A 14,417-nucleotide genomic window follows, 5' to 3' on the forward strand; every position below is an offset into this window, starting at 1 on the left:
AGGACAAAGAAATTACAGTTTGTAATTCATTGCCTCTTCATTTGTATAAAGTGATGCCTGTGTCTCTGATGTTTTTCAGGAGAAATATACTTTGCAGGATATCAGCTACTAAACAGGTCCTCTGTAATTCTGTCCTCCCAGTGTTTTCTCCATAGATCCCTTTGTTATTTCTCCTGGGTCCCTCTTATTGATCCTTTTCGGCAGCACTTTATCTCAAGTACTTTAAGGGCTGCTTATCCATATATTGGTCACAGCAGCAGCTGCATGAATTTTCTCATGTAAAAATTGTGCACTGTCCATGTAAAAAGTTTCTGTTGCTGTAATTCAGACATTCTGGTCACTCTTACTGTCACTGAGCACCAGCATTTATAATCCTTTCCTACTGTTTCAGATATTGTTGATGTCGCTACTCTAAGTTGATAGGAAAGAGGGGAAGTGTAAAAATCCCTGCTTTCTTAACGTACCCTTAAGCTCTATGTGCTTTTTGGTGCATGCAGAGGTTCTTTCCATTATAGTTTTTTTAGATTGCAGTTAGAAATGCTGCTGTAGAGATGTTGGACTACAAGGTGTCAATAATATATTTGTACAATCTAATGGCAGAAGTTGAAATCATGTCTTTTAACAAGAGCTAATGAGACCTAAATGACGATCCTTAGGAGAGCGCACTGTTAGAGCCACACTGGAAATGCACACCATGAAATGCAGCCTGTGCTCTGCAGCCATCTCTCTTAATGTCTGCTGCTGGCGTATAAAGTGGCCAGATAGAAGAATCTGCACACGTCTTCCTTTAGCAACTCCCCATATGCTGCATCCCCCCAACCTCCCCCCCCTTATTCCACCCCATAACTCCCATCCCCCCCCACCCCTCCATCTCCCCAACTCCCCCTTTCCCTCTCAACCCCCCTCACACAGCTTAAATCCACCCCAAACCCTCCGCCCCCTTATTTCCCCCATCCCCTGCCCATCCCCCCCTATCCCCCACAACCCCCATTTCACCATATTCCCTCCCATGCCCCCCATCCACCCTTAAATCCCCCTTTCTCCCCCCACCCCCCTACACCCTCCATCCTCCCCATTCGCCCCATTCCCTCCATCCCTCCTCGTCCCCCCATCCCCCATACCCCCCCCATATCTATCCAATCCCCCACAACACCCCCATTTCCCCTCATTCCCACACATAGCCCCCCCCATCGCCCCCCATATCCCCCATACTCTCCTCCATCCCCCCATCACCCCCCCATATCCCCCATTTCCCCATAGTCCCCCATCCCCTCATATCCCCCTTTATTCCCCCTATCCCCCCTACCCCCCATATGCTGCATCCCCCATTTCCCCCACCCACACTTATCCCCCCCCCATATTCCCCCCATACCCCCCCACACCCCATATCTCCCCACCCCCCCTCCATTCTCCCCTGTCCCACCCATCCCCCCCAACCCCCCCTTTCCCTCTCAACTCCCTCCATATGCCCCCTAAATGCCCCCAAACACTCCACCCCCTTATTTCCCCCCATCCTCCCATCTCCCCCGTATGCCCCATACCCCCCATTTCCCCATATTCCCCTCCCTCCCCCCATATCTTCCTTTCTCCCCCCCCACATTCCCCATTCCCCTCTTACTCCCCCAATGCCCCTATCCTCCCCACCCCCACATCCCCCCACCCCTCCCCACCCCCCTATATCCCCCCATATCTCCCCTGTACTCCAAATCCCCACCACTTCCCCATATTTCCCCATCCCCCCCTAAAACCCCCATTTCCCCCCATAGGCCCCCCAGCCCCCCGTATCCCTATGTCTCCTATCCCCCCCATTTCCCCTTTCTCCACCCACCCACCCATCTCCTCCCCCCCATATCCCCCCTTATTCCCCCTATCCCCCCTACCCCCCCATATGCTGCATGTCCCCATCCCCCCCCACCCTTATGCCCCCCCATCCTCCCATATACTTCCCATCCCCCCCCACCCATATCATCCCTCCCTCCCCTTTCCCCCCAATCCCCCCTGCCCCCCCTAACCCCCCTTTCCCCCTCAACCCCCCCCATACCCTCCTTAAATCCCCCCATGTCCCCCCTGCCCCCCCATATCCCCCAAATGTGGCTCTCCTGCATGGAAATCTGTAGGTGGGAAGTGGAACCAAGTTTCAGCTTTGTGTATCTGTCAAAATGAGAAGACGGTGCCTCGGAGTAAAGATAGGGCACCTGGGGTTCATTCATCATTTTTTAACCCTTTCAGAAATGACCTATTACCCAGGCAAAGCAAAGCAGTGACCAGTGGCACCATAGATTAAACACGATCTGAGGTGAATCTGGGGAAGCTAGATTATCACCAGCTGTTACAGTAATTTTACCTTTTCCACTGTGGCAGTGCCCAAGGGCCCAGACCTTTGGGATGGTGTTTAAAGGCAAAACTGGGTGACTTAGAAAGAGGAGTCTGGTGCCTGCCATGATTTAAGCATACATAAACAAAGGAGCAGTCACTGTGCATGGCACTGGATATCCTCAGGCATGCTGGTGCCTGTTTTTCTCTGTGCTTTACAGGCAGGGCCATTTGTGGGCTAAAGACTATTAAGCAGGAAAAGATTGTTTATGGAAAGGCTTAAATTCTTTATAAAGGAATCCCAGCCTATACTGAAAATGTGGTGTGGCTCCACTAAGCAGAAATTAAAAATGCTTTCTCTGACTTGAGAGTGTTGCAGTGACTGATACACCGATGAGACCCAGACAGCTCCTCTTCATTGCCAAATTCTCAGGGTTGCAGCTTGTCCTGTGTGATAGGAAAAAAGCCACCTTGCCATGCTTTATCCTAGGCAAGAACTGATAGCACAGTAAAACTGGAATTGTATCACATCAGTGCCCGAGTGATTTATTGCGATCTAAGGCACTATGTCTCACCTTGGATGCACGAGTTCCAAGGAGAATTTCGGTTTTCACAAGGCGGCATTAAATGGCCAGGGATGGCAATGGGTACCAAAGGTGGCTGCCACGTGCTGCCATGAGGCAATGCAGGCAGTGACATCACTGCATGCCTTGTCCTGACTCATGTCTCAGCCTGGGGGAGTTACTCTAAGGAAGTCTCCTGCAGCTTTCCACTTACTGAATTCGTCTTCTGGGCAGCACTGGGATGGAAAATGATTGCTTCTGCTCCAGGCATCTAATGCAACCATGCCATGAATTTTCTTATTTGCTCCCAGTCCAGAAAATGCAACACAGCTCCACAGGATGCACTGAATAAATATTAATATTGCTGTCCTTACTCCCTGAGCTCATTTTTGCTCTTGGTGAATTGATTCTCATTTACTCTGTGAATACAAAGTGAGCAGTTTTGTTAAACCTCACAGTTGCTCTAACCTGCAGAGAAAAGCTTGGTGTCATCTATCTCATTCCCTGTTTTCCAAGACACACACAGATGATTTGCAGAGTTACTGGGCTTCAAACCAGGTGTCTGATAAACAATCCGCTTCTGACATAGTGGAATGCAGCTGCTTTTGCATTCTCCAGCAGATTTCAATGTGCCTGTGGCAGTAGTAAATATTAAATCATAAATAGCATCTGTACAAGATGCTCTTCTTCCTTCCTCATTTTGACAGACACTTGTCAGGAGCCACAGGAACACGAATGTAGAGCACAGACACCCAGTTACCAAGCAGTGTTTCATTACCGTATGTTAATTATATTTTTGAGAAGTTCTAGGAAATCAGGAACATAAAACATGCAGGCATCTTCTTTCCATTGATCAGAGAGCTGTGCAGCACAGCTGCAACTTCTCCCAAGTCTTTACTGCAGGAAGGATTCTGGAAAAAAAAAAAAAAAAAAAAAAAAGCCTCTGGGGATAGCTGGAATAAACTCTACTCAAGTTCAGCATTCAACACGATGTTTCTGTGTCTTAGGAACAAATGAGTGGCAAGTTCCAGGCAAGGCCCAGCTGGCTAAGTGCAAGTTTTCTAGTATAGCTAGGAACTGGATTGGCTCTTTGGCTGCCAAGCCCACCTCCAGTAATTAGAAGCTGAATTAGAAGCTAATTGACTCTCTGCAATTCACTTCCAGTGCTCATTGTCACTTTGATATTTAAAGTACTTGTAAAACTGATGAATCTGTACTTGTGATTTCTCTGAAGTGAGAAACTAAAACAAGTTCCAGATAAGTAGCTGGGTGATAATTATCTGTTAATATTGTTCTACATGTTGATTTTGGTAATGGCTGTATTTTATTAAGGACTAATGAGTCATCTTCAGTGCTTCAAGTCCAGGTGACAAGGAAAAACCCAGCAAAGGACAGTTACAGCCCACGGCAGCAGCAGCAGCAGCAGCAGTGCTGTGGGTGCAGTTCTGTTAGTTACCCAAAGCCTCCTGAGGAGATGACATTTGGAGATCAGCTGAGTGATGTTTGTGGAGCAAGCTCCTCTCAGGAAAATTAAGGAAGCAGAAATGCAAATGCCCAGCACTCGGCTCCTGCAGGCATTTGGAACGCAGTCGGCTTTGCCATTCGTTTACATTTTCATTTTTTCAGGAAAGTGGTCGCATTGGCCGTTTCTTGTGTAACTCCAGAGGGCAATTTTGTATTTTTGTTGTATTCCCTTTGGAGCATGCTGATTGTTTGCCTCCCTGCAAGCTTTCCAGAGATCTCCCCTGAGGAGCTGCACCTGGCGTATTATAACTGCAGTGCAATGGAGAGCACAGGATACTATGTAAGTATTCAGAACAACTGAGCTTTCTGTGGACACGCTCAGGGTAGCAGTGGTTCCTGTTCTTCAGGTGGCTGCTCTTGACTCATTGAATACCAATGCCCTCATACGTTCACTTTTCTGTGCAGGGAGTAGAAAACAGCAGGAGCTGCTGGCCTGAAGGCTTTGCCATAACTGAGCAACCTGATGTGGCCATAGGTGACCCTGTTCAGTGCAGGGGAATTGGGTCAGATGGCTTTAAAGGTCCCTTCTGACTCAAACAGGTCTATGATTCTCCCTGCCCCTTTCTGATAACTGCGTGGCACAGGCCTCACCAATGATGCAGCTACAAAACGTATTATCCAAAGCAGGAGTTTCTGCTCATAAAGTGGGGCAAAACCTGAATTGCCCAGTCTGAAATTTCCTTGCAGTAGCTCAGATCACTCTTGTTCCCCCTTTTAAAGAAGGCAAAGGGGGGGGAAGGGGGGGAAAGGGACCCAAATAAGAAAAAAACAAAAGCCATGCTTAACAAAAGCATGTTTGTGTTTTCCCACGTTTAGATAAACGCTGTCCATCAGTATGTGCAACAATGGAGAAACAGGCTGCAGGAGCTGAAGGCTTTAAATGCCTGGAGAACAGCATCGATGGTAAGTGTTAAGGAAAGGTAAAGTACTTCTGTTCCTGATATTGCTTTTCTCTTAAATATCGAGTGAAGGTTTTCTTAGGATTCCCATTTAGGCAGAGCTCAGGGTTCAGACTTCAGCACAGATGACTGTTCTGCACTCAGAGAGCAGACTGAGCCAAAGCAGATACAGATAGAGTCATGAAGCAAACTAGAACAAGGGAGAGGAGAATGAGAGCTCCAGGGGTTTTGGTGATTGCAATTACTTTTTGCCTGTCAGTCAACAGATTCCTGCTTCTAGGGTGTTTGCAGACAGTAGCCTGAGAGCGTTTTGTTTAAAGTAGCCATTGCTCAACATGCTCGGTCACATAAAGAATGAGCATGTGATCCGAGACAGCCAGCACGGCTTCACCAAAGGAAGGTCATGCCTAACTAATCTTGTGGCCTTCTATGATAGAGTGACGGCATTGGTGGACGAAGGGAAGGCGACCGATGTCATTTACCTGGACCTGAGCAAGGCCTTTGACATGGTCCCCCACCACATCCTCATCTCCAAATTGGAAGGAAGTGGATTTGATGGGTGGACGACCCGATGGATGAGCAATTGGTTGAAAGGCCGCAGACAGAGGGTGGTGGTCAATGGCTCTATGTCCAGGTGGAGGCCGGTAACAAGTGGTGTCCCCCAAGGGTCTGTCTTGGGACCGGTGCTCTTTAACATCTTTATTAATGACATCGATGAGGGAATTGAGTGCACCCTCAGCAAGTTTGCTGACGACACCAAGCTGAATGGTGCAGTTGATACGGTGGAAGGAAGGGATGCCATTCAGAGGGACCTCGACAGGCTGGAGGGCTGGGCTCGGGTGAACCTAATGAGGTTCAACACGGCAAAGTGCAGGGTTTTGCATTTGGGCCGGAAGAACCCCAGGCACCTATACAGGCTGGGAGGAGTGGTCCTTGAGAGCAGCTCGGCAGAGAAGGACCTGGGGGTCCTGATGGATGAGAGACTGAACATGAGCCAGCAGTGCGCTCTGGCAGCTCGAAAGGCAAATGGGATCCTGGGCTCCATCAGGAGAGGGGTGGTCAGCAGGGACAGGGAGGTGATTGTCCCTCTCTACTCGGCTCTTGTGAGGCCCCATCTGGAGTACTGTGTCCGGGTGTGGAGCCCTCAGTACAAGAAAGACATTGAGATTTTGGAAAGGGTCCAGAGGAGAGCGACTAAGATGATCAGGGGGCTGGAGCACCTCCCCTACGAGGACAGGCTGAGAGAGTTGGGCTTGTTCAGCCTGGAGAAGAGAAGGCTGCGGGGTGACCTCATTGCAGCCTATCAATACCTGAAGGGAACCTACACCCAGGAGGGGAGTAAACTCTTCAAAAGGGCTGACAACAGCAGGAGTAGGGGAAATGGATCCAAGTTGAAGGAGGGAAGATTTAGGTTGGATGTTAGGGGAAAGTTCTTTACAAGGAGAGTGGTTAGGCCCTGGAACGGGCTGCCCAGGGAGGTTGTGGATGCCCCGTCCTTGGACGTGTTTAAGGCCAGGTTGGACGGGGTCCTGGGCAACCTGATCTGAATGTGTATGTTTGGTGGCCCTGCTAGGCAGGGGGGTTGGAACTACATGATCCTTGAGGTCCCTTCCAACCCGGGTGATTCTGTGATTCTGTGATTCTGTGATTCTGTGATTGCTCGTGGCCAGCGTTTGGATCAGTTTCTCAGTTACGTTCGGTTGGTCGGCACACGTGGGTTTTTGCTTTAAGCGTGGATTGAAAGACACTTGCCTGTGTTGGAATGTAGTTTTCACGGATGTATTTGGAAGTTTTTCAGCCACTTTGGAAAGTGGTCACTCCACCATTACCTTCTCTTGGACTGGGAGGACAGTAAGCCCCAAGCACTGGGTTCCCAAGTAAGTTTCTGCATAAGGAACCAGCAATTAAACAGGCGCTGATAAGTGTTCTTCTGCAGCACTGAAACGCAACTGTGTTTCAGTATGGCAGGTGCACCCATCCTCAGCCTTCCTATCCATTTCCTCACTGCAGGCTCTCCAGCCAACAGCAGCAGCGGTGCTGCCCGCTTGTCCTTGCAAATCCCAGCGTCTCATCTGGAAGCGCTCCAGCTGTGGGGAGCTCTGCTGCTGCCTCCAGTCCTCCTGCCCTCGGGGTGACGTCCTCCCACAGCTGTCCCCATCCTGTTGGGACTGGGGATTCTGCAGCTCCATCCGCAGCCTGCTCCTCACTTAACGCTCCTGGAACGGCCGCTGGCCATGGACTTCTGGGCTTCCGGGCCCTGCGAGCCCTGCTGCGGCAAATCCTTCCAGCACCGCTCCGCTTGCTGTCGCTGCTCCCAAGGCAGCTACAGAACCTTCTCACCTGGGTGCAAGCAGTGCTTTGGCCGCACCGACTGCCAGTGCCTCTGCACACAGCGCCGCGTCTGCGCCTCCTGCATCCACACGGCATCAGAGCAGGGCAGTTACACACACCGAAGATGGAACTAACAGCCGGAGAGCTGGAGCAGTTCAGAGCCAAGAAGTTCAAGCTAGGAAAGGTCCTTCTGAAGCCACCACCAGCAGACCTTTTGTATGATAAGGATTTAAGTTAATTCTGAAGTTATATGCCTTAATTAAATATAAATTAATGCATTACATTATATTATTTACATAGGCCTCAATTAAATAGAAATAAATATACTATATTATTTACATATGTCTTAGTTAAATAGAAATAAATATATTTTATTATATTATTTACAAAATATATAAATAAAAGTTGTTCTGTGACTCTTCCAATAAACAATGTTGTGATGGAGCAGTGAGTTGGAATGCTTTTCTGTGACTTAAGTTCTCATTTAATTTCTTTAGTCTTTTGTATAATCAGTGATGATCCAGGTGTTATAAGTAAGAAACATACAAGAGAGTTTGGCTAAGCAGGTTATTACACCAAAAAGAATAGATAAAGGGCTTACCCTTATCCTGGGCTCACTGGAAAGCTCCAAAGGAGGGATCTCCAAAAGAGACCCTTCCCCACTGGCAGTCAGTTCTTCAATGGGGTCCAGGAGAGAGGCGCAGCCAGGCTCCATCCCTTCCAGCAGCACAGCGCATTGCCTTCACTGTGTTCCCAGGGCTGATCAGCGCTCACCTCAGGTGATCAACCAGAGGTTCAGGCTGTGATTCAGCAGCTCCCATACAGTCTTCACAGTAAGATACCTCGTGGTATCAGCATTTCCACTGCGCCGGTCCTAGGCTCATAGATCTTGAGCACTGGCCAAGCAGGTGGCTTCTGCCAAATGCTTCTCCCACTGCTTTAATCTTCCTTCCCCCATTGCCTTCAACTTCATTTTCAACAACCCGCTGTCCTGTTGGATTTTACCAGCAGCTGGTGCATGCAAGGGAATGTGAGATAAGTCCACTCGATGCCAAGATCTTTGGCCCAAGTATTTGCAAGGGAACTTTCAAAATGCGGGCCCCCATCTGACTCAATTCTCTCACTGTAGAGAAGACCTAAAATATTCAATCCAGCAACTGTTTTGTGTGCACCTATCTGTCTATCTATCTGCTACATCCCATTTCATCTTACCCATAAATCTTGTTAAGCACACACGTAGAAAGCAGGGTTGTTCAGCTGTGCCCTTCCCCAGGTCACTCTGCTCTCCTCAGACCCCCAGGTCTGTCCCAGAAGCATCTTTCATCAGCCCTGCCTAGAAAGTGCTGCCTGCTTTTGTAGCACAAATTGACTAGTTGATGGTGAACTCCTGACTTCCTCATGCCTGGAACAACTCCATGGGCCTCCTCAGCCATCTGCACCAACCCTGGATGTTGTTTGTCTCCACAAACAGCATCCCTACCACCGCATGTTCTTTCCAGAGTTATGCTCCCCCATCTCTGACTAAGAGAGTGAATCTGCTCTGGATCTTCTCCAGGTCTTTGTCGACTGCAGCATGCACTACAGAGCTCACATCAGGACATGTTCTGTAAACTCCTACTGCCAGTTTCCTTGTGGCGGATCCATCATTTTGCATCAAGTCCTTTAGTGCCGCCATTCCAGCATTGAAAAAGTGAACATTAGGGGCAGGACGGCTGCTGGCAGGGAGAGGAAACGATGGATTCAGACTGCACAGAATAGTGACACAGACAGTGCCACGTAAGTGTCTTGGCTTTCGTCTTGGAATTCCTTCCTCTGCTTAAGCCTGTGGGGACGCCTTGAAGGCTGAGAGATGGGGGCAGGAAGGCTGCTGTGTTTCTTGGCACTTGTATCAAAGTGTGCCGCTCAGGCTGCAGCCAGCTTTCTGTAAGGGCTGCCTGCAGGCTGCTCCCGCTATGAGACTCCCAGTAGGCACAGCAGTAGGTACCTTCATCTCCGTCCTGTGTGCTGTGAACTGAGAGAGTGCAGATTTTATTCTCACTTTTATAAGACAAATATCTGCTCCTATCGGATTCAAAATCATAGGAAACTTGTAATTCTGCTGTCACAGAAAGGAGCCGTTCAGGAGCTCTGGCAGGCAGCTGTCAGTACCAGTAGATGTAGGCATTCTGAAAGTCATCTATGCCCTCGGCTTTGTACTCAATATTCACAGTTCTGGATCTCGTTCTGGTAACAGATGGTGGACTCTGTTGCAGCAGCACTTGTGCATGTCCGTGTATCAGAAGGAGAGAAAAGGCAGCAAGCACTGCCAGCCTGCTGCCTGCAGGTGCATGCAGGACAGCCTCCTGCTGCTGCTTCCCATGGGGAGGGGAATGGATGCAACCAGGCTTCAGCCAGGGCCAGAAGTGGCAGCAGCAGCAGCAGCATTCTTCTCGTGGTGCCTGCTTGCCTGTGCCCCAAAGCCCCCAGCTCTGTGGCAGGGACAGGGGCTGTGCCTGAGGGCAGGATGTGACTCACTGGTGGCCACCCAGAGAGGGGCCCTGGGCAGCCAGCCGGTGATGCTGTGAATGAGTGAAAAGAATGAAAAGATGTGCTCAATTTTTTTAACAGAAGAGAAAGAAGAAGAATATGCAGCAAAAATAATCATAATAATTAGACATCTCAGAAACATAGCCTACAAGCAAATTCTGGAAGTTACAGGCATGGGAATGCTAACGGGTTGTATGTGAGCAGTCATCAAATAAGTAGTAGGTTGTAAAAAGCAAGAAAGACATCTTGAGCTAAACTTAGAATATCCTTAGTGCCTGACAATGCTAAACGGTTAAAAATTCTGAAATAGAGCACTCAGTGTTTTCTAGTGGTTACTTAGTTTATCTTTTTACGTATCTTGTCATTTCACATAATAACCAGCACAACTGGAGTGGTTTTAATCCAGGAAATTGAAGCAAAACTGTCTGATCTCAGGTTTTTGCATACTGTGTACTCTATTTAGAAAAGTCTGATGAGCATATTAACATTTTAATACATTTTACATTAAAACATTTTAATACATGTAAAATGCAGTTTTACTCAACACATAGTAAAAGAAAAGCTCAACATTCCTACCTATGATGAAGATAGGAGATTATGGAATTGCTAGGTACGAACAGTATTCGTATGGTGAAATTTCTCTAGTATAGACTTCGGTTTTACTTCTGCGTCCCATTACTCTGCTTACCATAAAGAAACACTGTTCACATAAGTAGCAGCCATAATATTCTGACTACTTGAGAATCGCCGCGAAAGAGCCACTGCCGGCGGATGCTTTTCGCCGAGTCGCGGGCTCTTCTTCGCACATCGGAAAGGAGCGCTTTTGACTTCGCCCGGCGTACGTATATGCAGGACGCACTACGCCTTCTTTCTGGGGGAAAATGTCATCTGTTGGAGAGAATGCCGATAAGCCTGGAAGAAGATCTATTTTTGGAGGAAACTGTAATATTAGGGAGAGAAAAGTGGTATTTCTGGTCCAAGACGTCATCGACTTGGGATAACGCTGGTGTTTCTGGGAGAAAATATCCAAAATATTTTGGATGAAAACGTGGTATTTAGGGTTGAAATGTGGCATTTCTGGGAGGAAATGGAATATGCATGAGAGAAAACTGTTCCTTCTCCAATAGGAGAACGTATCCTATTTTTGGCGGAACATGTCCTATTGAACAGTTGAAGTCTGCCTTTTTTGGAGACAATGTAAGTTATTATCAAGAAAACTGGTATTTCTTGGAGACTAGCACATATTTGGTTGGAAAACTAGGGTAATAAGGACAGAGAGTTTTGGCAAATGCAGAAGCAATCAAAGCACAGAAAGCAAAGCTTTGTAAGTGTTCCATAGTTTGTATCATATCTGATCATAAATTGATAATCCTAAATTAAATAAAATATCTCCATGGCTTTACCTTCTCCAATCAAAATGGAAAGGACTCATAGCCCCGTACAGTGAGGATTATCTACTTAGGTTTTATACACAAAGTGCTCTGGAAAACTGTAGCAAGTACAAACAGTACAAAAAAATTTGAGATAATCATAGCTGGCTAATACATTGTAGCTATGTAAAGAATGGAGGAGAGGCAGAATTCAGAAAGTTTTCAGAAATAGGTCAAAGACGTTAAAAAAGGTTTCTTGCTAGGCTTCAACCCTTGACAGAGCTACAGACAATTTCTATTTATGTTTGGTGATTTCTGGCAGGTCGTTTTCTCACTTACACTCATAGAATCACTCAGGTTGGAAAAGACCTGAAAAATCATCAAATCCAACCATAACCTAACCACACTACTTTTGCTCTAACAACCCTCTACTAAATCATGTTCCTCAGCACCGCATCCAAACGGATTTTAAAACATCCAGGGATGGTGACTCAACCACCTCCCTGGGGAGCCCAGTCCAGTGCTTTTCTAACTTCAGCTCTGAGAAAAGGACCAAAATTCATCTGGGATTCTTACTACCTTGTACTGTAAATCTCTGAATTCTGTGTGGATGGGGCCTTATCAATATTTCTATGATTAGTCAAAGCACAGTAAAGCATATAAATTTTTTTTTCCTACAGCTTAAATACAGCTGATTAGCTGCTTACATTTTAGAAAGTTCTCTGTCCTTAGTATTCACTCAAGTCTTTTTCTGACCTGCTGTAAGCCCGTTAGTCCAAACCAGATAAGGAGTCTAATTGTAGAGCTGGAGATAGTGTAACACCGTTACTAGTTGATATTTGCTATTTCATTGCATTCTAGGATTATGTAATAAACAAAAGAACTGCCTCCTAGAAGAGAATGACTTATGAATTATAATACAGTAGTGATCTTGTTTTTGGTGTTATTATTGCATATGTATATCTGCCTTTGCACTGTTAGTTCTAGAAGATACTGTCTACAGGTATTGCTGACAATTCTCTTCCTCATCATTCTGTATCTCTCATTGTCTTTTTCGTAGTTTCCATTGTGTGTTTTTTTCTTGTTCTTCGTTTCTTTTTTCTTTCTTTTTTTGTTGTTGTTTTTATTTTTCTTTCTCTATCTGTATGGCTCAGTATTCTTCAGCAGCTCATCTACAAACTGATTAGTAGAGAAGAAGCCACTAGTAGGAGCAAACAATTAAGAGGCCATGGCCACCTGAGGGAAACCTCATGGTGTTTTGTTTTGGCCAGGGAAAACCAGTTGATTATTTTCAGAACTTGCATAAATTAAAAAAAATAAATAAATGGAAATGATAAAAATAAATGGAAATAATAATTAAATAAAAGTACGAAAAGACCATTCAAGCTGCATGAAAATAAAATCATGGATTCTCACTACCACTGTTGCTGTCTTTGTTTATAAAGCCAAGATCATGGCCTCAATCTACTGTGTAAAACTGCATCACTTGACATGATGTCTTCCTCTAAAGAGGGATTAAAAACACAAACCAAATTTTAGAATCCATTTGAAAATCAATTTTACTTGATTTCCCTTAACTTCAATAATATAATGAAAACCAACCTTCAGTTACAAGGATGAGTCACATCAGCAAACGTGGATTAATAACTGTTATAACTAAGTGATATTATTCTATAGACTTCAAAGGTGTCTGCCTTCTGAATATCACCAGATTTACAAAAGATCATTCAGATCAACGCTTTAAACGTATGCTATCAAAATAAGCTCAACTAGCTTACAGAAATGACCAGGCATTTTCACTTTCAATACATATGATTTAAAATGATACCTTTAAAGTAGTGACCAAGCTCGGTGTGGCTTCCATCATTTCTAGCCTTGCTATATTAACTACATCTCAAGAATAAGGATTGCGCTCTTATGGAAAAATTAGGTAGTGAATGTCAGTCTTACTGAGTAGACTAACGGTCATCACTTTATCTAAAAATAATAAAACACAGATCACACAAATATACGTTTTCTTATCTGGAAAAAAGCAAGAATTTTCAGAAGGAACATGAAATCACAAGCAGCATGGATGTTCAGATGTTGTATATTCAAAGGCAAAAAAAGAATTCTCATGGAAAATATGCAATCCTTTATCGCCTTTGGAGAAACTGCATGCATGCAAGAGCAGTTGGTGAATCTGATGCTAGGGGAGTACTGCTTTGTCTTATCCACAAGTCAGTTCTTTCCACTTAAACACAACAACTTATAAACAGAATTAGGTAATGTTGGAGGAAGATCAAAGAACTGGATTGAGTACCAAAAAACATTCAGTGCTGCCAAACTCTTTTAAAACAGCTCAAAGGAAAATATTTGATTTTACTGTACATCAGAAATACTTGAAGGAAAGATATCTTTATAGTCTAGGTCATCAAAAGCCCAAAAGGTAATGCTAAGTCCCAGTGCTACTGATGATACAAAAAATGAAAAATTGTCTTTTAATGCAAATATAAATGACATATTTTTTCTGAGATATCAAAGGAAGAGAAAGAGGCTGGAGGGTCACCTGAGATAGTCAACCTGTCTCCGATATTGTGAGCTCCTCCATCAAGACAAAAAAGAAGGGCTGTTGCTCTAGGTGACAACCTTCCAATGCAAAAAGAGGGCCTGATATGTAAACCAGATCCAACACATCGGGAAGTCTTTGGTTTCCCTGGAGAATGGGTAAGAGACATTATTAGAAATCTCACAAGCCTAGTACACTCATCTGATTACCCTTTTGTGTGTGTGTGTGTACTGGCAGTAGTTGTCAAATTCACAGATGTCAAGCAATGTAAACAGAAGTAGGAGGAGGCTGTAGAAGTTAGGAAAAAGTGCTGATACCTTGTACAATTTGGAGATAACTAGTT

The 14,417-nt window shown here is 45.6% G+C and overlaps 1 protein-coding gene and 1 pseudogene across 1 annotated transcript; one reads left to right on the top strand and one right to left on the bottom strand.

Annotated features, from left to right (window-relative positions):
- Positions 1–2,101: 2,101 nt before the first annotated feature.
- Positions 2,102–8,236, top strand: LOC125701102 (nucleoporin NUP42-like). The gene is given in 5 exon segments (XM_048962657.1): positions 2,102–5,303; positions 7,310–7,348; positions 7,351–7,530; positions 7,533–7,713; positions 7,715–8,236. Coding segments are annotated over 5 exon segments (612 nt in total). The 5' UTR covers positions 2,102–5,245; the 3' UTR covers positions 7,869–8,236.
- Positions 8,237–9,327: 1,091 nt separating this feature from the next.
- On the bottom strand, positions 9,328–10,054 carry LOC125701100 (uncharacterized; annotated as a pseudogene).
- Positions 10,055–14,417: the final 4,363 nt, after the last annotated feature.

The sequence above is a fragment of the Lagopus muta genome, chromosome 16, assembly GCF_023343835.1.
Source record: "Lagopus muta isolate bLagMut1 chromosome 16, bLagMut1 primary, whole genome shotgun sequence".
Taxonomy (NCBI): Eukaryota; Metazoa; Chordata; class Aves; order Galliformes; family Phasianidae; genus Lagopus; species Lagopus muta.